This window comes from Zingiber officinale, chromosome 1B (assembly GCF_018446385.1).
Source record: "Zingiber officinale cultivar Zhangliang chromosome 1B, Zo_v1.1, whole genome shotgun sequence".
Taxonomy (NCBI): domain Eukaryota; kingdom Viridiplantae; phylum Streptophyta; class Magnoliopsida; order Zingiberales; family Zingiberaceae; genus Zingiber; species Zingiber officinale.
Genome location: NC_055986.1, coordinates 123,261,279 through 123,285,129, shown reverse-complemented (window position 1 = coordinate 123,285,129; position 23,851 = coordinate 123,261,279). Strand labels below are relative to the sequence as shown.

The 23,851-nt window shown below is 37.4% G+C and overlaps 1 protein-coding gene across 10 annotated transcripts; it reads right to left on the bottom strand.

Moving 5' to 3' along the window:
* Positions 1 to 1,227: 1,227 nt before the first annotated feature.
* Positions 1,228 to 10,005, bottom strand: LOC121976657. Of its 10 annotated transcripts, none has more exons than XR_006110672.1 (6): positions 9,478 to 10,002; positions 9,095 to 9,401; positions 4,310 to 4,460; positions 2,386 to 2,452; positions 1,671 to 1,785; positions 1,228 to 1,567 (listed from the first exon to the last, which is right to left on the bottom strand). XR_006110672.1 is itself a non-coding variant. In XM_042528933.1 (6 exons), exons 3-6 carry the CDS (start codon positions 9,172 to 9,174, stop codon positions 1,730 to 1,732), a joined length of 354 nt encoding a protein of 117 aa, XP_042384867.1. In that variant the 5' UTR covers positions 9,175 to 9,401; positions 9,478 to 9,768; positions 9,891 to 10,005; the 3' UTR covers positions 1,228 to 1,729. The 10 variants fall into 10 exon arrangements, 3 of the variants coding, with proteins under 3 accessions (XP_042384867.1, XP_042384879.1, XP_042384860.1); XR_006110679.1 differs by having other exon boundaries at positions 1,228 to 1,580; positions 9,177 to 9,401; XM_042528933.1 differs by having other exon boundaries at positions 1,228 to 1,785; positions 9,478 to 9,768; positions 9,891 to 10,005.
* Between the last annotated feature and the right edge of the window lie 13,846 nt (positions 10,006 to 23,851).

Sequence of the window (23,851 nt, the reverse complement as noted above, 5' to 3'; positions counted from 1 at the left end):
AATGACAAGTCTTTTTCAGGAAAAACTTTGAGAAATGTGCTCGCCTTGGGAAGTGTGCACACGCGCTACCGGAGCTCTATATAAAGGGGGGGGTCCAAGTATCGACGGAGATATGTGATATTCACTGTTTGTGCTATAATCTTCTTGTTGCTCCGTTTTATTCTTCATCGTTGGTGACTGACTTGAGTGTCAGAGGGCCAATGTCAGGACCCCTTCCCTGGCTCACAGGCTCGGCACTAACGTATTCTGTGTTGCAAATTCGAGCGGAGTCCACAAGAGGTCAGCGTGAGCGCCACATCCCCAGCTTTCCATCTCTTCAACTTTCGGACAAGATCAGTATCAATTCAACATTGAACGATCTTACAGGGATGGCGAAGACCGCGGGAGTCAGCGATCAACGATTGCTACAGTGCTTCTGTGATTTACCTTTGGCGACCGATGGACATTTTTTAAGGGAGGGCCGATCGACTCTAGAATTAATTGGATCATAAAATTAAATATCTGAATTAAAAAATAGTCAATTTAATCAAGTAAATTAAAAACATTGTTTAAAAATATAGTTAAGCAATACTTATCCACTTCAACAATTTACCAAAGAGGTCCCTTAAGTTTTCCAAGTGACCAAAAAATACATTATACTTTGATGTTTAGCAAAGAAAACACTCAATTTACTACTATTCCTGTCTACCCTTCCAACATTTTTCTATTATCTTTAATCTCTCTTCTGCATGCAATTTATCTTATTTTTCCTCTCTTATATGTATACAATCTCTCTTCTCACCATAACAAAAACACTGTCTACCCTTCTAACATTTCTCTATTCTCTTTAATCTCTCTTTTGCATGCAACTTATCTTATTTTTCCTCTCTTATATGTATACAATCTCTCTTCTCACCATAACAAAAACACTAATAGACAACAGATAAAATCTATTATCTTTGCTCTTTAAAACCTATTATAATTGATATTATTATTAAAAGTGCGCTAAACAACCAACAATTTTAAACCATTGTATTTGAGCACGATAGACAACCGTTTTAAACTGTTATCATTTAATATCAAAGACAACAATTTCACAACATTTAAACAACATTTAAAAACATAACCTTTTAGTTGCTTTTTTCACAATATTTCAAAATCATTGTCTTTAATCACTTTTCAATAGTTAAAAATTATCTTGGTAAGAAAACCAATTGAGGAAGATTTACCACATAATATCTACTAAGATTTACAAAATTAACTATACACATCAATAAAATTTATCCCAATATGCTCCTTAAACAATCTTAAGCTTTACAAAATTAACTGCACACATCACTATCCCGACAACTGGTTCTTATTACTATCATAAATTGCAATTGACAAAGAAATTATAACATAAAAAATAGAGTGCAAACTTGTTGGAAGATCTATATCTATAAAGCTTGTTTATCCTCTGCATCAAGTTCAAATATCTCTCCAGGCACAAGCTCTGAGACATGATTATCATCATCTTCTCCACCTTTAGTAGCAGAAGCAGCATAAGGTGATTGTTTTTGGACTTGCTCAGCGAGCCTCCATAAGTTCTCTAAATTATAAGGCTTGTGTGACCAAACGAAGATCATAAAACACTGATTGTTTTCATGAAGCATATCAAAATATTACAAGGGCAAGCTCTAGAAGATTATAACCTGTGAGATACATGGTTCTGAAGTACAATTGGTGCATTCCATAGAAGTTAGCCATGAAATCATATTCCAATGAAAAGACTTACCAAACTTTTTGATGATTGCAGGGAGCAATTTTCTGAAACCAGAAAAATCATGAGATTACACTTCCAAAAAAACATTCACAAGAGAAATTATAGGAGGACATCATATGGAGTTAAAAACAGATGTTTAAACATATTGACGGCATTGGTTTAATCCGAGATCTGTTAGCTATCTGGCAACTTGCGCACTAATACTTATAGTCTACAAATAGGCCAAAATCAGATAGTTTCTCCCTGAAGGAACTAGTTAGCTATTTTACTTTTTACTCGAGGCATTTTGCTTAGGCCTCTATAACTTACTGTTACAAGTGTAGATGTCACTAAAAAGTAACGGGATAATAGCATCATTCATATGTCTATGAAAGTATTTTACAATATGATGGAATTCAAGGCAAACCATTTGAAGGATGTTAACTTTTCTATTGAATAATTAACTAAGAGATATTGACACAGTAACAACCAAAAATGTTCACTAAGAGAAGACGTGATATTTACATCAGTCATAAGAGGTTTGAATCATACATAATTTGCTACAATTGAATCATTCATAATTAATAAATTGCACATTCACATCATAAGCAAATAATTGCAGAAAATTCAACAAGATTCTGCAAGATATGATAAGGAGCACAAACCAATGCCGTCAATGGGAAATAATCGAAAAGATTTGTGAAGATCTTCCATACATTTGCATTGCCATATCTGGATCAGAAAAATAAAATCAATTAAGCCAAAGAGGATAGTAGTAGCTTAAATTCTAATGAAATAAAAGCTAAACAATTTGTCATACTTGTCAAACATGATTCTTACCGGAAACAACCAAAATTTACAACACAAAGAAAATCCTTTGATAACTTGATACAACACAATCACCATAAGCATTTTATGAGTTCCAATATTAAAAATTATTCAAATAAATGAATGCTAAATTTGCTAACAGAGAGATTATGTGAGAGAGAGAGACTTTTGTGATCAATTTGTGCTACATAGACTAAAGAACATGTTATAAAACTGTTTTATAATTGTAAGTATCTCAGGTTGATTTTGATATGGTCAACTAAGTCATGTTGAGTCATGTTGTGTTTTGATCCTTGTGTCTAAGTGTGCAGGAACTTAGGAACACAAGAAGTCGAATGAAAGACGTAGCGAACGAGAAGGATAGCACAAGAAAAGAGTCGATGGGCTCAGGGACGAGAAGCCGAGAAGAAAGCTTGCTCGAGGAAAAGGTCGGAGTTGAATTCAGGTAAGCTCAATTCTGGACAACCAGAGCATCACCCAAGCAAGTGAGGGAGAGTTAATCTATTTTGAAGGTTAACTGCCTGAGTTGCCTTGTAGAAGGCACCTCCAACAAGGTTGGAGGTGCCCTCACGCCTTTTGGTGGAAGGTGCCTCCAACAAGGTTGGAGGCACCCTCGTGCCTCCAATGGAGGAGCCTTGAGTTATCGGTTATTGTTGGATGATCATTGGAGTTCGGATAAAACTCTATCCTTATTGGAGGCGCCCTGAATCCTTTTAGAGGCACCTCCAATCAACGGTAACTTTTTCCAGAAGGCTATATAAAACCCCCTAGAGCTATGAATTATTTACAACTTGAACAACAACTATTGTATTCAATTCCTAGTCTTATTCTGAGCTATCAAAGTGTGTAAGAGGCTTCTCCGCCTTCAACGAAGGAGAACTTTAGTGCGCTTTTAACTGTCTTGTATTAATAATCACCTAGGTTGTAACTAAGCAATTCTTGAGTCTCTTATTTTATGTTTTCAATAATTATTTTGTTTAACTAACATTGTGTTCCTGCTAAAGTAAGTTAGCTCAAGATTATTAATTCCAATTTTAGGCTATTCATCCCCCTCTAGCCGCCCTACGCGGGACCAACAATAATCATTCGGCTCTAAAATATAGTTAAAGAGAGAAAATTGGTCAAAATGGTAAGGACCATTCAAAGATGATTAATAGATCTATAATCAACATCTTGAAAACATTACGAGAAGTAGAGTGTGAGCAAAGAAAACTTTAGTTGGCCCAATTATCAGTAATTTGAGAAATTTAGGCACTAACACGATATTTCTTAGTAGAAGTGCATGATTAGGACCCGTCATTTAGGATACATAGTCCCTCCATTAGTTGATTACATTCATTTCCAAACTAAAGTTTAAAAACCTAATTAGAAGTTTATGCTACACAGGGCAGAAATCAGGAATTGAGCAATCTATCGATCTTCTCCACCTCAATAAGCGCAAAACACAGATGAAAGGCGTTCTGACAAAGTGTGATTAGATCAAATAAACACAGGAAACCGATCGAACCTAGGATTGTCAAAGCTGGTTCACAGGAAGACGATAAGAGATTGAGATGCGAGCATCCGCTCCAAGAAATTTGGGAGAGGAATAAGTTTGGAGAAGAATATTTAATATATACTATTTATCAGAGCAGGACTAATTAGCTGAAATAATAGAGCAAAGTAAAAAAAGCACCAACACGAATTGGAAAAATATTCAGCATTATGCCTATCACATTGCCGAACATGTCCATGAATTGACGATAGGAGTCGTAGCCAAACCTCTTCCCGCTCTTCATCGCTAACCCAACCACTACCTTGTCGTTGAGTCCCAAGCTGAGCACCGTGTCCATCATCCCCAACATCGACACTTACACAAGTATTGCATATGTCAAACAGGATCGTAGTTGAATCCATTTGGTCTCTCTCTCTCCTGTATTGAAGGAGATATCAAAGTTATTTCGGCAATTTACCAAAGGGCGCATCTAAAGATTTAAATTTACCAAAAAGCGTACGCTACTTTACCATTTACCAAAGAATGCACTTGTTTAAGTGCATTCCTATTTTACCCTCCTGACATTTGACTTTTTCTACCGTTTTCTTTTCTTCACTATATTTCTCTCTCTTCTCTTTTTTTATAGGCAGAACATATAAATAACATTAATCAATTTTTAATAACATTTTAATATATTTGAAAAAGCAAAAATAAACAATGGACACTATATTTGAACTCCCTGCAATTTCAGAAATCTACTGGAACTAAAATGAGTGTAATCGGAGCTCTCTAGGTCGATAAGTGAGTTTCGGTCAAAACCCACTGATGGACCTAGAGACCTCCGATTGCACCCATTTCAGTTTTTATGAATTTCTAAAATTGCAAGGAGTTCAAATATGATGTCTATTATTTATTTCAGCTTTTCATAGATATTAACATGTAAAATCAAAGAATCGACAAAAACGCCCACGTTGGGCCTGATATGGAATCCTGATATCATTCCATATCAGGCCCACGTTGGGCCTGATATACGTGGGCCTGATATGAGTCCATATCAGGCCCAACGTGGGGTTTTTTTGTCGATTTTTTGATTTTGCATGTTAACATCAATTAAAACCCGAAATAAATAATGGGCATCATATTTGAACTCCTTGCAACATCAGAAATCCATAGAAATTGAAATGGGTGCAATCGGAGCTCTCTAGGTCCATTAGTGGATTTTGACCGAAACCCACTGATCGACCTAGAGAGCTTCGATTGAGCTCATTTCAGTTCCTATGGATTTCTGATGTTGCAAGGAGTTCAAATATGATGTTCATTATTTATTTCGGCTTTTCATTGATGTTAACATACAAAATTTAAAAATCGACAAAAAATCCTACGTTGGGCCTGATATGATTCCATATTAGACCCAACTTTCATCAACGCTGATATGATTCTCTGAATGCTCCACAACCACCCAACTAAAAATTTATCCTCACTGTGAGGTATCAATTATCAAATTATTCATGCTCATGGTCTCTCCCAAGATAAAAATACTCTAAGCTTGGAAATTCAATTAGTGTTAAGCATAGGTCGATGTTACACTTGGTGCTACGATTTGTTGAGCTGTCAAATTACTCATCTGACAACTTCCATGAAACTACTATTTTAAAGAAAACTCCAAGTCAAGGTCAACGGATTAATGTCTACAATACAAAAACATTGAAAATGAAAAAAAAAAAATCAATTAGCCTATATAATCTCTTATGAATTAAACACAGGAAATCATTCACCAACTCAATGAATTACTTTCTATAATCATTTTCAGCTTGAGAATCAAAAGGACAAACAATATACAATCTCTGAAAAGATGAAGCAGATAAGTAGGGGAACCAAAAAGATAAAAGGGAGCGATTACATCATATCAGGCCTACGTTGGGCCTGATATAGAATGATATCAGGCCCACGTTGGGCCTGATATAGAATAATATCAGGTCCACGTTGGGCCTGATATGAGTCCATATCAGGCCCAACGTGAGATTTTTTTACCAATTCTTTGATTTTGCAAGTTAACATCAATGAAAAGCCGAAATAAATAATGAACACCATATTTGAACTCCCTACAATTTCAGAAATCCACTGGAACTAAAATGAGTGTAATCGGAGCTCTCTAGGTCGATCAGTGGGTTTCGGTCAAAACCCACTGATAGACCTAGAGAGCTCTGATTGCACCCATTTCAGTTTCTATGGATTTCTGATGTTGCAAGGAGTTCAAATATGGTGTTCATTATTTATTTCAGCTTTTAATTGATGTTAACTTGCAAAATCAAAGAATCGGCAAAAAACCCCACGTTGGGCCTGATATGGACTCATATCAGGCCCAACGTGGGCCTGATATGAAATGATATCAGGCCCACATTGGGCCTGATATGGAATGATATCAGGCCCACGTTGGGCTTGATATGATTCCATATCAGGCCCAACGTGGGCGTTTTTGTCGATTCTTTGATTTTACATGTTAACATCTATGAAAAGCCGAAATAAATAGTGGACACTATATTTGAACTCCTTGCAATTTTAGAAATCCATAGAAACTGAAATGAGTGCAATCGGAGGTCGCTGTTGGTTGCTACTCGGAAAATCCAATGGCTCCACTGTACAAAAATTTTGTCCGTGATCTGAACCTTTCCTAGCTACCATGTGTTCTTTTTAAGTTAAACTTGTATCTCCTGCGGAACTTAACACGTTTGATCCAAATCACCTAGGTTATAAATTCAATTAAATATTAGTTTCCAAAATTGGCTTCCAGTACTGCATGGTGAGGCACTTGGCCTTCTTGGATATGGGAGCAACCACCACCGACTAGACAAAGCCTTTTAAGGAAAGTTAATATTTAATTTCCTTATATAACTCTAGGTTAACCAAAAGGAACAATCAAATCACAAGGAAAAAAGAAAAGAACACAATATCGAAATTAAATTCGAAAAACAAGAATCGAATGCCTCTTGTATTTGGTATTTATACAAAGAAAAATTAACTAGTATGATGCGGAAATTAAATACTAGTTATACCTCTTCCTTGTATGCTAAAAACCTCGAGATCTTCTGCCGTATCCCTCGCCTCCTCTTGGACGTCGTGTGGGCGACGATCCTCCACGAACACCACCCGGAAAGCTTCTCCTCCTTCTCTGGAATTCGTCCACCACCACCACGAAGGAGCAAAGGAAGCGAAGGGAAGAGGGAGAGGGGCCATGATGATCTCCAACAACACAGATATCAATTGTTATGTTATTCAAGCTCCCCTTCCCCCTTTTATATTAGTTTCCCAGCGGAAAATTATGGAAAGAGTTTTATAAAAATAAGACTCATTCCTATTTCCTTTTTTCTTTTCTTTCCTTTTAATTAATCAATCCTAGATTGATTTATTAATTAAACAACTATTTGTTGATGTTTAATTATTTGACCGACCTCTTGCTTGCAAGGTGGCCACTTATTAAAAGGAAAAGAAAGAAAATTTTTATAAAATTTTAAAAAAGAAAACTTCTAATAAAATTTTACAAACTCTTTTTTTCTAATGTGGATATTAAAGGAAAGTTTTAAAATTTAAAACATCTCTAATAATATTTCTTTTAAAAGAAAATTTTATAAATTTTACAACTCTCTTTAAAACCTTGTGGCCTAATTTAAATTAGAAAATTTTATAAATTTTAAAATCTCTCTTTTACAAATTGTAAATATCGAGGAAATTTAAAAATTCAAAACAATCTTCCTAATTTAAATATTAGATGGTAGCTAGGCAAATTCTAGAGAATATGTGGCCGTCATTACCAAGCTGGACTGACCCTTCTTGGACACCAAGATAGGCTTTTCTTTGGATGAACTTGAGGCTTTATTAAGGCTACAACAGGGACTTAGAGGAGAAATTGGTTTTGGCCTTCCAATGAGCTTGAGTATCCGCCTCGAACACACAACTCAAGTTCATCGATAATAACTCATTCCACTAGAGTTATTACAGCGCATCAATCCCAAATTACATTACGGGCTCCTTCTTATCACGAGTGTGTTAGTCTCCTGTGTTTAAGATTATGAATGTCCACTAATTAAGTGAGTTATTGACAACTCATTTAATTAATATCTAGCTCAAGAGTAGTACCACTCAACTTTATCGTATGTCGGACTAGGTCCACCTGCAGTGTAAAATCCTTATGAGCTCCTCTTGGGGACATTCTCAACCTAGATAACTAGGACACAGATTCCTATAATCAACAACACATACTATAAGTAATATCATTTCCCAACTTATCGGGCATATTGATTTATCGAGCTAAACCTCACCCTTTGATAAGTCAAAGAAATAAATTTTAAATATACATGCTTGTTATTATATTAGGATTAAGAGCACACACTTCCATAAAAACTAAGGTCTAGTTCTTTTACTAAGTCAGTACAAAAAGAACTTACCTAAATGATTCTACTCAATACACTTAAAGTGTATCAGTGTAATTTATTAGTCAAGATAAACTAATACTTAATTACACTACGTCTATTCTGATGGTTTGTTCCTTTCCATCTTAGTCGTGAGCAATTGTTTATAATTTATAGAGAATCGACAACATGATCTTCTAAGTGTGACTCTACACTCCATGTTATCTACTATATAAATTAATTGAACAATTACAGTTAACAAATAAATGTAAACATTTGACCAATGTGATGTTTTATTTCAAAATAAATGTGTACAAAAGCTAAACTTTTAAGTATACACTCCAACAGTCTCTAGGTCCATCAGTGGGTTTTGACCGAAACCCACTAATCGACCTAGAGAGCTCCGATTACACTCATTTTAGTTCCAGTAGATTTCTGAAATTGCAGGGAGTTCAAATATGGTGTCCATTGTTTATTTTTGCTTCTTCAAATGTATTAAAATGTTATTAAAAATTGACTAATGTTATTTATATGTTCTGCCTATAAAAAAAGAGAAGAGAGAGAAATATAGTGAAGAAAAGAAAACGGTAGAAAAAGTCAAATGTCAGAAGGGTAAAATAGGAAATGCACTTAAACAAGTGCATTCTTTGGTAAATGTTAAAGTACCGTATGCCTTTTGGTAAATAATCTTTAAGTGCGCCCTTTGGTAAATTGCCGAAGTTATTTGCCTTTGCCATGGACAACATACCGCAGCGTCAGAGCAAACGGAGAGGAGGAGTGTCCTTGAAGGATCGCCGAGACGTGCTCCTCCTCCACCTTCCCAAGTGCTTCCAGTATCTCTCGGGAGATGCTTCTCACCCTCCTCGACGTCCTCTTTTTACTCCCGGCAGACCTCCATCGACACTGTGAATCCTGGCAGCACCGACAACCTGATCCTGGACATCTCCGCCAAGTTCGCACCTTCCCCACCCAGCTACACGTTATGCAGCTAAAAAGTCAGTAAAAGATGCTCGATCGGACATTGTGTCAAACATGTCGCGTGCACTAACCAAGTTCTTCATGCTCTTGTCGCCTTCACTCCTCCCCTTGCCGAAGGCGAACACCCTCTGCGAACACCCACCAACAGGAGCCATTTCTCGAGTTTGAAACTAGACTTGGCCGATGAATTGCACTTGCACGACATTGCATTGCTCAATCACGAGCTCTCTACTTATACTCGCATGAATTTTGGAGACGAAGCCTACGAGGTGGATGAGACAGAGACGCCACCGTGGATTTCACCGGCTCAACGGATCCCCTTCCCCAATTGGCTCGCACTGCTTGCCTGCGACGACTCTGTCCTATTTAAACTAAGGAGAGGATTAGGGTTTTCACCTTTCAACAGCGCCTCACGCTTCACCCTCTTTTCTCGAAGACAGACAAGGAGAGGAGAAGAACGCTAGGAGAGGAATAGGGTTTTCACCTTTCCACATGATGTCACGCTTCACCCTCTTTTATCGGAGATGGCCAGTGAGAGGAAACGAACATCGGGCGTAAGCGATTGACACCGCCCCCCAAAACACACACAAACCTACATTGACAACCGTTTTTAAAAGTCATTATCGTATTCTAAAAAAGCACTCATGGATAATGAAAAAGTATTCATTGACAATTATTTTCAAAAATCATTGTCATATTCACAAAAAATTACTCATATAGTAATTTTTTTATAAATCGTTATGTTTGATTAAAAAAAATATTGAAAGATAATAATTTGTGAGAGAGTAAAAAAAACAACAATTTGTCCCCAAGATGTAGCATAGCTAGTGAACGTATAATAACTCTGGTGTAATGATCAAAGGTCAATCCCTCGGGGTGATGATAGATATGGTCGATTTCATCAGGCGCTCAACGTCTATATACCTGCATGAACTGCCGATTCTAGGGGGGTCGTTAAGGTTGTGGATCTACCTATAAAAAATAACAATTTTGATATAAAATTGTTGTCTTTTGAATATTGTTGAATAAGGCTTTTTGTAGTATCTCTTTTGGATGCATAAATACATGCATAACATGAATCTGATATAATCTCATATCAAGTCCACATTAGGCTTAATATGATTCATATCAGACCCACAAGATTTAGAGTTCAATTGATTTTTTTGATAGTATTTTAATACCTCCAGAGAAGCTGAAATAAGAAATGGAGTGTGCCATTGAACTCCTTGCAGCCTCAGAAATTCATAGGACTTGAAATGAATCTAATCAGACTTGTCTAAGTCTCTTAGTAGATTTTAGTCAAAACCTACTGACCGACCTAAGGACCTCATATTGCAACCATTTAAAGTTCTATGAATTTCTGAGGCTGCAAATAGTCCAACGGTGTCATTCGTTGCATGTTTTGGCTTCTCTGGAGATGTTAAAATTTTATCAGAAAAATTAACTAAAGCATAAACCCATTCATATTAGGCCCCAAATCCATAAGACCTGAAATGATTACAATCTGAGGTCTCTAAGTCGATAAGTGGATTTTGATCAAAATCCACTGATGGATCTATACATGTCCGATTTAATTCATTTTAGGTCTTCATTGCTTATTTCGGCTTCTTCGGAGGTATTTAAATGTTATTAGAAGAATCAATTAAACTCTAATCTTGTGAGCCTGATATGAATCATATCAGTCTAATATGGGCGTGATATGAATGAATTTAGGCTTTCGCTGATTATTCCGATAATATTATAACACCTTTGGAGAAGTTAAAATATGCAATGGACGACATTATTTGACTTCTTGTAGTCTTAGAAATTCACAAGGCCTAAAATGAGCCCAATCAGACCTGTATAGGTCCATCAGTGAATTCTTTCAATAATATTTTAATACCTTTAGAGAAGTCAAAATATGTAATGGATGACACCGTTAGACTTCTTGCAACCTCAGAAATCCACAGGACCTGTTAGGCCCAACATAGGCCTAACATGAAGTCATATTAGACCTAACATGAGTTTGATATGAATGAGTTTAATTTTTTTGATAAAATTTTAACTCCTCCAGAGAAGCCTAATATGCAATAGATGACATTGTTAGACTCCTTGCAACCTCAGAAATTTATAGGACCTAAAATGGTTATAATCTGAGGTCTCTAAGTCAATTAGTATATTTTAATCAAATTAAATCCACTGATTGACCTAAATAGGTACTATTGGATCCATTTCAGGTCTTGTGGATTTCTAAGACTACAAGGAGTCCAACGATATCGTCCATTGCATATTTTAGTTTCTTCGGAGGTATTAAAATATTATCTAGACATGTTCGATTGATCTATTTTTAGGTTCTATGGATTTTTGAGACTGCAAGTAATCCAACGATGTTGTCCATTAAATATTTTGGCTTCTCTGGAGGTATAAAAATGTTATTGGAAGAATTCACTAAAGTCTAAACTCATTCATATTAGATCCAATGTGGACTTGATATAAAATCATATCAGGTCACGTTATACATGCATGCACCCATGCATCCAAAAGAGAGAGGAAAAAAGTGATAGGATTGGTGAGGCCGACAAGAGGGAGTGAATTCCCTGCACAATAATAATGAACAAAAACCTTTCTCGATCTTTTGAAATAATAAGATACTTGCATAAAAAGAATTGATAAACTAAAAGAAAGAGGCTACCGATTTTTTTGCTTAGTTACAACAGGAAAAGTTGTTAATCCAAGACTCTGAAGCACTACTCAAATTCTCCTTTCGTCGTTGGCGGAGAAGCCTCTTACAAGCGTTAGAAGCACACAAAGTAGTAGAACACTTAAAGAACCTTGTATACCAGTTCTTCTAGACTACTGGGATCAAGGCTATATTTATAGCCCCGTTCGGGGCGCCAGGAAGGGTTTCAAGTGCCTGGAGTAGGATAAGATTTTATCCCCATCGCGACGGCTTGCACCACGTAGAGTTTGGCTAAGTTTTCAACTCCGGGTGTCTGGAGGGGTTCTGAGTGCCCGGCACCAAAAAGTCAACCTCTGTTGACTCTTTGGTCCGGGTCTTCTAGTCTAGTTTCACTCGCTTGGGTCCGAGTTTTCCGCTCCAGCTCCGCTCACTTGGGTGATCTCGATCATCCAAAATAGGGCTCACCTGAACTCAACTTCCGACTTTCGAGCAATCTTCCCCTCCAACTTCTCGTCCCTCGGAAATGTCGTGTGCCTCCTTCTCATCCGCCCGCGTACTCTTCCGTAGCACCTCGTCCCTCAGATGCACCAAGCCCATCGACTCTCTTCCATGTCGTCATTCTCACTAGTTGTGTCTTTCGCTCGACTTCTTGTACTCCTAAGTTCTTGTACATTTAGACACAGGGGTTAAATACCAACAGGATCTAACTTGACTTAGTTGATCACATCAAAACTACCTTGAGGTACTAACAATCTCTCCTTTTTTATGTGAGCAAATCCAAATTAAGTTAGGGTCAACCTAAAAAATAACAGTTATAATTTTTGAAAGAAAAAAAATTTGCAAGTAAAAAAATTTAAAAATATGTACTAACTACCTTCCCCTAGACTTAATCTTCGCTACTCCCCCTTTTGATCACATTAAAAAATGGACTACTTTTAAAATGACTTTGGAAAAGGTAAATATAGAGTCTAGGGGGAGGGGGGGAATGAAAGGTTAAGCTTCAACAATTCTGATTTTATTAACAAGTTTTTAAAAAAACTTTAAATGTTAAAAACATGTAACAAGGGTAAAAATTTGAATTTTAGGGAAAAAAATTTCACACAAAACAAACTTGCATTTTGATAACTAATTCATAGAAAATTTTCTAACATAAATTTTGATAAGCTATTTAAAGCATTAGTCAAATGCTTCACAGTAAGTTAATTAAACATTTAATTGAGTAATTGGCTTCCAGGCTGTGGCGAAGCACTAAGCCTTTTTGGTTATTGGAGTATCAATCACTTCTAGACAAAGCCTCTTAAAGAATTTAAATATTTAATTTTCTTTCTGAAAGCCCTAGGTCTAACAGGTCATGCATCAAAATCTAATTTTAATTTAAGCATGATTTTGGAACCCAAAACAGATTCCTTCCTACCTGATTTATCAAAAACTTTCTAGGACCATACTTCTGTGATATTTTTCTAATTTGGCCTTATGATATTTATGATATCAATTTAGGTTTCTATAATTTTTCCAGGTATTTTGATTATCATATGCAAAGTTTCTTGATTTTTCAATTTGGTCCTTCAATTTTTAATTTTTATCTTTTAATTTATCATATATTTCTAGGGGGCATGTTTTTGCTAGGATTGTTCTTAATTCCAAAGCTTTCTTTTTCAAATTAATATTTTTTATTTTTAGTTTACATAGGGATCTGGTTATGGATTTAATACCTAAATATAACTGGTTAGGTGATAGTAAACATACCTCACTTACCATATCAGTTCTGAAGTTTGTTTCTTCCTCCTCGCTGCTACTTTTCTATGAGGAGCCTCCTCCTTCATCTATGTTCTCCTCTTGGTGGCTTGCCATTAGTACAAGTCCAGCGTACTCCTCTAGATCTGACTCTGATGATGACTCGCCCCACGTTGCTTTCCGAGTTTCATGCTTTGTTGTGGTTGGCCCCTTCTTGTTTTCCTTCTTCAGCTTTGGGCAGTCATCCTTAATGTGCTCCTCTTCATTGCAGTTATAGCCTCTTACCTTCCTTGCTCTTCTTTTCTTTGTCTGCACTTGATTAAACTTATTAGTTTTAAAAAATTTCTTGAATTTCCTTACCATGTATGTTGTTTCATCGACATTGAAGGAGTTGTCGGTGTCTGATTCATCCTTCTTGGCTTTTAGAGCAATGTTATTTGATTTCTCTATTTCCTAAGAATCTATATAGCGAGACTCGTGAAGTTCAAAATTTAAAATAAGCTTTCAAGAGTACATACCTCAAGGTCCATAGAGATGTAGTAAGCATCTACTAAGGCTGACCATTCTTGAGTTCTCGGAAAGTAGTTAAGTGTGTACCTTAACGAGTCATGCTTTGTTACCTTTTCTCTGAGGTTGTTAAGCTGAGTGATCAGGTCTTTGATTCTTGTGTGGAGTTGGGCTACCATCTCTCCCTTATTCATCCGAAGGTTCGTCAGTTGACTTCGGAGGATGTCCCACTTAGCTAGTTTGGATTCCGAGGTACCTTCATGAAGTTCCAGGAATTTCTTCTAGAGATTTTTGACGGAGTCGTAGCTTCCGATCCGGCTGACCTCCTAGGACGAAAGAACGCTGAGTAGATACTCTGTCTTTCCATTAGCCACAAAGTCGGCATGCTCCTTTTTTATCCATGTGTATTATTCTTTCTCGGCTCTGTGCTGATCCGTAGGTGCTACAAAATTGCATTTTATACTTAAGAGAATTTCGAAGTCAGTTTTGAAGAATACCTCCACGCGCTTCTTCCAAGTTGTGAAGTCTCCCTCAAATTTCGGCAGGTAGATGCTAGATCTGACCATTTCTTTTGCTTCAGATGACGGTTAGTCCTTTTGAAGCAGGCTTGGCTCTGATATTAATTGATAGGATCAGTGCGGTCGACAAGAGGGGGTGAATTGCCTGCACAATAATAACAAACAAAAATCTTTCTCGATCTTTTGAAATAATAAGATACTTGTATAAAAAGAATTGATAAACTAAAAAGAAAGAGACTACCGATTTTTTACTTGGTTACAACTGGGAAGGTTGTTAATCCAAGACTCTGAAATACTATTCAAATTCTCCTTTCGTCATAAGCGGAGAAACCTCTTACAAGCGTTGGAAGTACACAAAGTAGTAGAACACTTAAAGAACTTCGTATACCAGACCTTCTAGACTACTAGGATCAGGGTTATATTTATAGTCCTGTTCAGGGCACGTGGAAGAGTTCTAGGCACCTGGAGGGGTATAAGATTTTATTCTCGTCGTGACGGCTCGTGCCACGTAGAGTTTGGCTAAGTTTTCAACTCCGGACGCTTAGAACCAAAAAGTTAGCCTCTGTTGACTTTTTTGTTTGGGTCTTCTGGTTCGGTTCCACTCGCTTGGGTCCGGGTATTCCACTCCGGCTCCACTAGCTTGGGTGATCTCGATCATCCGGAATAGGGCTCATCTGAATCTAACTTCCGGCCTTCGAGCAATCTTCCGCTCTGGTTTCTCGTCCCTCGGAAACGTCACATGCCTCCTTCTCGTCCGTCCACGTACTCTTCCGCAGCACCTCATCCTTCAAATGCATCGAGCCCGTCGACTCTTTTCCGTGTCGTCCTTCTCGCTAGCTACGTCTTTCGCTCGATTTCTTATATTTTTAAGTTCCTGCATACTTAAACACAGGGGGTTAAATATCAACATGGCATAACCTTACTTGGTTGATCATATCAAAACTACGTTGGGGTACTAACAATAAGGAAATAGGAAAGGAAAGAAAAGAGAGATTGCATGTATTAGAGAGGGAAGGAAAGAATTGGCAAAGGACGATTGTGCTCGTCCTCAGTGCCTCCGTCAATTCATTCTAGGACTAATACGGAGAAGGTAAATCACATATGACTATTAGCGCTTGGAATAGTGACTCGCACATGAAGGAGATATTTATCTCAGCTATATCATGATTTAAATTCCAGACTTTAAGTTAATAGTAGCTCATATACTAGCCATTAGATTTTTATGAGGGGGATAAAAGAAGAAAAAAAAAAAAAAAAATATATATATATATATATATATATATATATATATATATATATATAGAAAAGAAGAAAAAAGACAGAAATATTAAAGGGGTAGAATGAAAAGAATATTAAATTAAATGTATCTTTTGAGAAATATTAAAGTATTATGGAAAAAAGTAATTATTCTGAGTTCGAAATTATTTCTTCACGTGAAATAATTCATCACTGTGTTTGATGTTTCCTTTGATGGAGACATGTAGAATTAAGAACTCTCGTAGCTTTAGCCATCGTCAGTTCGTCACGCTCGTTTCTTACTCTCTTTTGGCGCATGGATTTGGGAGTTTCGACATCATGATTCAACGGTGACAAAAGAGACAGGAAAAAAATAAAAGAGGCACTTTGATCGGTTCTTCCACCTCTTTCTTTCTAAAATCCTTTTTGGCATTTTTCTAAGGGGCGCAAGAGTTGCTCTCTTTGAGTGTGTCCCAGCCTGCTATGAACAAAAAGGTCTAAATGCAGCTCCTGCAAATTAAAGCTGATACGGTGTGTTATGAACTGTCCCATGGCCATAAGTGATGGGATAGTCAAGACTAAGATGAAGTGACGATGCAGAGGGTCCCACTGTAGACAAAGAAGAAGTCACTCGACAGGGGCATCCCCACTCGGTCGTACTGAACAGGGCTATTTTCCATCCGTCGTCCATCCAACTATCGAAGAGTTGCCTTTCATCCGGCTGGACATGCTGTCTGGTCGACCCGAACTCAAGACAATGGTTGTTTTTAAACCTTAGACGTGAGCCTCTCAAAAGAAGACTGCCCACGTCCGCCCGACCTTTAGGCCCGTTCGGCCAACGTCACTCACTCGGTGACCGCCGACTATGTCCGCTTGGCCCCGTAGAACCGTTCGGTCGACTCCGCCCACTCGGTGATTCCATGCCTTTGACTATTTTGACTTTGACTCCAACATCAATCGCCCTTCCTAGCTTTGACTTATCTTTGATAGGTCCCCCTTCATCGCCATATTACAAGTCTTTCCCTCAAGGATAGTCGAAGGAGGCTGTAAGTTTGACTGACTGGACAAATAATATTTTCAGCAACTTTTCCCACCGATTGACCATTCTAGGTTTTAGAGTCACCGCTCGGCTAGGATATTCATAACACAAGGGTTTAAAGTTGACGCTCAACTGTTATGTTCACTCTAACTGACCGCCAAAAAATTTGATTCTCAATCTGACCGAATGCACAAGGATTTATAGCCACCGATCGGCTGTTAAATCTGTTGTGCTAGAGTTTAGAGCCGCTGCTCGGCTTTGTTGTGGATGATACTTAGCCATTTGTAAGCCTATTTCTGACCTCATTCTCGATCGCCAACTCCACCATCTGAGTTTGATGTCGATCAGGCTAGTTGTGGACAACACTTAGTTATTTTTCCACTTCTCTCTACTTTCTTTTCTGAGTAGGCTTCTTCACTTAGACCATCTCCAATGCACATCATCAAATTTGGTGCAATTTTCACACCAAAATGGTGCTATTTCAACACCAAACACTATTTCAACTCCAACCCATCATCACCATATCACACCAAAAAAGAATATTATATAATTCTTATTAATTTTTTTTATGATAATTATTATATTTAAAATGAATACTTCTTAATATTTGATATTTTAAATTTTTTAAAATTTATTATCCAACTAATTAATATATATATATATATATAATTTTTATTTTTAATTTTATTATATAATTACTCGGGCATAAATATATTTTAAAAATATTATAAAATCACACACAATTAGGATAAAATATTTTACTATTTTATATTTAAAACAAACAAGGATACTTAATTGAAAATACAATATTACAAGACTTTAACTTTCAAAATTACTATATTGTTCCCATAAATGCTCAATTGAACTCGATCTCTAACCCGATGATGCGTGAATATATTCGCAATGAGCAAATTAGAATTATGCAAAAGAGAATGCAAGTACAAGGATCTCATTCAGCTGCACATCAAGGAGAAGGATCTCAAACATCTCAAATACAGGGAGAAGGATCACAACTTAATCAATATCAAGGTGAAGATCAAGAATCTCAGAATCCTACGAATATTTTTGGGCAATTTCATAATTATTTTAGCGGAATGGGGAGTGATCTTCCTGAATATTAGTATTATAATATTATTAAAGTAATTTTAAGTTTATGTGTGCTTTATTAGTATCGTTTGTACCATGTACTTGTTTGTTAAGCTTAGTTAATTATGTTTTTAAGTTTGTATTAGTAATATTTTAATTTAATGTCATTACTATCTTTATTTTGTATGTCAATATAATGGGTAATGTATTGTATATTTATGCATATAAATTTTTTTAATATTTTATTGTATTATGTTTATGAAATTAGTGATAATTTATAAATGTAATTATAATTAAAATATATTAAATAAAATTAAAATAATAATTTTAATAAATTAAATATTTACAAATATACATAATAAAATTTAAATATTCTATTAAATGCACTTAATTTAAATTTATAATAAATAATAATTACATTTAATTATACTATAAATAAAGAAAAAAAATAATTATTAATTAATTACATTTGATTTTATAATAATATAATAAAAATAAAAATAAAAAAATCTCTCCATCACCAAATATGGTGATGTGAATAGTGCAACACCAAATATGGTGTTGCACTATTCACATCACCATATTTGGGATGGGTTTTGGTGTATGGGTTGGAGCAATTTGGTGTCAAATTGACATCAAATTTGGTGTTTTGGTGATGGATTGGAGATGCCCTTAGTGTCTTTAATGGTTGTTGACGTTACCCTAATTTCTTGGAAACCGTTCAAATCTCTTGCCATTAATGTCGACCATGCTTTGTAATTATGCCCCGTTAATGCTCCTTGTAATCGAATGCCACATGTCATTTTTCATGTTGTCGCATGCGTGATGTGACAGATGACTATTAGGATCGGATGCGAAAACCACCTTTTTAAATTCAACGGCTAAGATTAAGCCTTATTTTTAGAAGCCCTCGATTAGATGACTCAATGCAGTCATCCTCAGGGTTTTTAAACCCTTCGTTTTCTCTTTGATTCTTGCACCGCCTTCATCATCTTCGCTCTTTCTACTCGTCGTCGGTGATTCCTTCTTCTCCCGTAAGTTCTTCCTCTCCTTTTCAATCTTTAATTTCTATCCTCTGTTTCCATGGCCCGCTCACCTTCTCCACCCCGGGCTGTTGTCAGGCTATGGTACACCTCCATAGAATCCGATTTTAACAGGGATGAGGTCGACCAATTGAAAATGACCTACTTATTCTCAATGATTATCAAATTGCAATCCCATTTGCCTATACACGTCCCCACACGCCGCCGGACTACTTCCTTCCATTCTTCAAAGACCAGTTTTTTGCTGGTTTGCGATTTCTCATCCATCCTTTTTTCTCTGACGTTTGTAGATATTTCCATATTCTCCTGCATCAATTAGTGCCTAATTTGTTTAGGTTACTATGCGGGGTTATGAAACTATTCCGTATGTACAGAATTCCATTTTTCCTCCGTATTTTTCATTATTTTTACTATCCCAAGCTTTCCCAGCAGGGCACCTTCCTCCTCCAAGCTTGAGCCTGTTGGTGCAATATCCCTCAGGTCAAGGTTGACATGGTTGACCAAGCTTGAGTCTTGGTTTGGGTTTCGATATTTGACAATACAAGACTTCGATGATATGGACAAGTGTAGGTGCAGTTGTTCATTTGGGGAGATTGTTTGGTGTAATTCCTCTCTGATCAGGGTCTGATCAGGTTGGTTGAAGAAGAGTCAGAAGGGAAGTCCTAGTGAGTGAAGCTAGGCAGAAGGGAAGTCCTGGTGAGTGAAGCCAGGCACGGGAGAAATCCAGATGGATCAAGGCTGATCAGACATCTGGTGTTGGAAAGTCCAAATAGGTTAAAGGGATTGACCGGATACTTGGCAAAAGGAGAAAAGTCCAAGTAGGTCAAAGGGATTGACCGGATACTTGGCAAAAGGAGAAAAGTCTAAGTGGGTCAAAGGGATTGACTATACACTTGGTGAGGGAGTCCTAGCAGGTCAAGGGTGACCGAATGCTAGGCATGATGAACCAACAGGTCATGGATAGACCGGATGTTGGTTTGGGGGCTTGGGACTTGGTTTTGGGCAAAAACCAACCTCTGGATCGATCAGCCGATCGATTGTCTGATGCCCAATCGATCGGCCGATCGATTGGGAAGGTCCCTGCGACAAGCCTCGAGTGGGCAAGTCGCAGAGCGCACAGAACGCCTCTGGATCGATCAGCCGATCCATCCAGAGCTCCCAATCGATCAGTGGATCGATTGGGAGACAACGATGTTGCGTGATAAGCCCTGGATCGATCAGCCGATCGATCCAGGTAATTCCTGAGAGCACAGAGGCGCTCTAGATCGATCAGTGGATCGATCCAAAGCCTTTCCGATCGATTGGGAGCAATTCAATCGATCGGGATCCGACCGTTGGCGTCGTATTTAGCTGCAGACGTTTGATTCCTTCAGCAGAACTTCACTGATTCATTTCAGATCTTCACTGTGCTCCCAGAGCTTCTCCACAAACTTCAGATCGCCAGTTCTTGAAGGTTCTTGGAGGTTTTCCAAGTCAAGAGGCGGATCTACAGCTGAGGAAGAAAGCTAGGGTTAGGGTTTTCTATACTCATTGTAAGCTTTTGCTTGTATTTGTGTATCCTTTCCCTTTCTTCTTGTAGTGTGAACTTGTAGAGCTTCTTCGCCTTCGGTAGTTACCGAAAAGGAGTGTTTATTAGTGGAGGTGTGTGTGAGTGTGTGGATCCTTAGACTAGTCACCTCCTTTGGAGGTGGATACCAAGTAAATCTACTTGTTAGCGTTGTGTGTGTTGTTTCTTGTATATTTCCGCTGCACATCTTTGAAGAAACAAGCAGCGCCGACCACGAGCACGCGACGAGCTATTCACCCCCCCTCTCTAGTTACATTTCGGTCCCAACAAGTGGTATCAGAGCGAGGTCGCTCTTCACGGAATCATCGCCGGAAGGGGCAAACAAAACCAGCAAAGCTAGAGGGTGAAGAAGTTGGAGCAAATTCATCAAAGTCAAAGAATTCAAGAAGCTCAACTTCAAGATGCAATTCCAAGATAGACTTGGATTTGACACACGGGTGCCTCCACCATTCACAATGACAAGCTTCGATCTTTGGAGATCAAGGATCGAAAATTTCTTGATGGTGGAGATAGAGAAATGGTTTGCTCTAATGGAAGGCTTCGAGGCTCCAAGAAATTCAAAGGGCAAAGTTCTCAAGAGGAGCAAATGGAGCCCGGAGCAAGTCCAAAGGTGCGAAGCAAATGACAAGGTAACCAAATTATTGGTTAATTTATTGCCTAGCACAATTCTATGCAAAATTGGACAATATGAAGATGTCAAAGAGCTTTGGAGCAAGTTGGCTAAGCTCCATGAAGAACCCTCCACTGTACCGAATCAAGAGGAACCAAAGAGGGCGACTCATTGGAGCAAGACCAAGAGGAGGACTCCGAAGTTGAGAGATGCTCAACTTCCAAAGAAGAAGTCCAAGAAGTTTCATCTTCAGAGGAATGCAATGAAAAGGGAAAGGAGGGAGCATACTTCTTGTTCCATATACAAGATGAAGATGAAGAAGCCTCCACCTCTAGGATTGAGGGGGAGCAATCTTTGGTGATGCCGGATCAAGAAGGAGAAGCTTCTACATCCGGGTCAAGAGAAGAAGTGGAGGAAGAAGCTTCCACCTCCACAAGTCAAGCAAAATCAATGGGAGGAAAATCATTTGCGGATCAAGAGGGAGCCTCTACCTCCGGATCCAAAGCAGAAAGTGTCATCCCTACACATGAAGGTATAAGTGTGTTAATTAATAATAAAAATCATATCATATGCTTTGAATGTAGGGAACATGGACATTACAAGAGTAAATGCCCTAAATTGGCCAAGAAGAAGGGCCAAGTGGCACAAAAGGACAAGGAGAAGCCCAAGGAGACCATCCCCAATGCAAAGAAGAGCAAGGAGCACATTGTGTGCTTCTTTTGCAATCAAAAAGGGCATTACCGAAGTCAATGCCCTAAGGGGAAGAAGGTGGTTAAGGCTCAAGGAGAAAGCTCAATTCAAGGGGGAGCCTCCACGGTAAAAAGAAAGGTAACTTTTATTAAGCCTACCCTTTTAAATTATGGTAAAAAGCATGCTAGTTTAAGTTTATATCATTTTAATGCTATTTACCATGAAAATATGAGGCATGATAAAGTTAAGGAAAATCATGTAGCTTATCATGCTAAAACCTCTCAACCTAGGTTTAGAAAGGTAGATAGGAATTTAAGCAAGAATCCTAAGGATTCTAGGTATTTGCCTAAGAAGAAGAAAAATTAAGGTTTTAGTGAAAAACCTAAGGTTGAAGAATTATGGAAGGAAAATCAAGTCTTGAGGTCAAGACTTGACAAATTAGAGAGGACTCTTCGAAAAATAACAAATATGACACAAAGGTCCAAGAGTCAAAACCTAGGTCTAGAAGTATCAAAGTCATCCAATGGTCATAAGGGTTTGGGATACAAACCTAAAACCAAGAAGGATGTAATTTCTTACCATAGGGTTCCATATAGTTATAGAACCAACCCTAGGTCTAGTGATCAAGTCAAGAATACTAGGAAGGTTATTTCTAAGAGTATTTTTGCAACAAACGTGACTAAGACTTCTAAGAAGTCTAAGAAAGCCACTAACAAGGTCACAAGGGAAACAATCTCTAGAGTTGACCTAGAAAAGGTGACCAAGGCTTCTAAGAAGCCAAACAAGGTCACTAGGAAGGTATCTAGGGAAGTTATCCCTAGTGAGTACCTAGAGCATCCAAGGAGCACCAATAGGTTTTAGGTTCCTAGGAGCATCTTCTCTACCCCATAGATGGGTTAGAGAGTGTCAACTCTAAGTGAAAGGGTAGTTAACCTACTCATGAAGAAGTTGACACTCAAGGAGCATTTTCAAGGTTATTATTAACCTTTGGAAATGAAGTGGATTTATGATTTACTCTTTGAAAGAGTAAAATGTGTCATAATTTGAGAAGTATTGATTTTATTTTAAAAAATGGCACATATTGGGAAAACATAAGAAAATACCAAGTTGGGATTTTGGTATTTTCTTAGTGCTATTCTTGTGAAAAAATGAAATATACCAACACTTGAGGAATATACTTAATTTCAATTGGCATAAATTAATCAAGAGAATTAGAAATGCCAATTTAGGCTTTGACACTTTCTTGAAGCACTTTGGACAATCTAGGTTAGATTTAAAGTTAGCTAAGGGTTAAGGTTACTTAGATAGGTAATCTAGGTATTTTATGTATACTAATTTGCCATGATTACTTGCCCATCATATGCCATGACATCATGTTTATTTTTGCACTCATATCTTATTATGAAAAACTCAAAAATACCATGTCATGTCATACATACATCATGTAGTTATAGGAAATTTTCTTTTGAAAATTATTTCTTTTTGATGTATGCCATAACACATCATGCATCATTTTAATTTCTTGTTTATTAAGGACTAATGGAATTATGTAACAAGTAACATCCTTAGTGGATGTCTATAATCCATAAAATGCCTCGATAGATATACATGATCCCTAGATTAGGGCAAAACCAAATTTTTACATCTCACAAAGACCCATAAGGTGACTTGTATGTGTTTTAGTGCACATTAGATACAAGTGAGACGTTAGGATGATGAACAAAACTCAAGATGTTGATTTAATGTATTCTTTTGA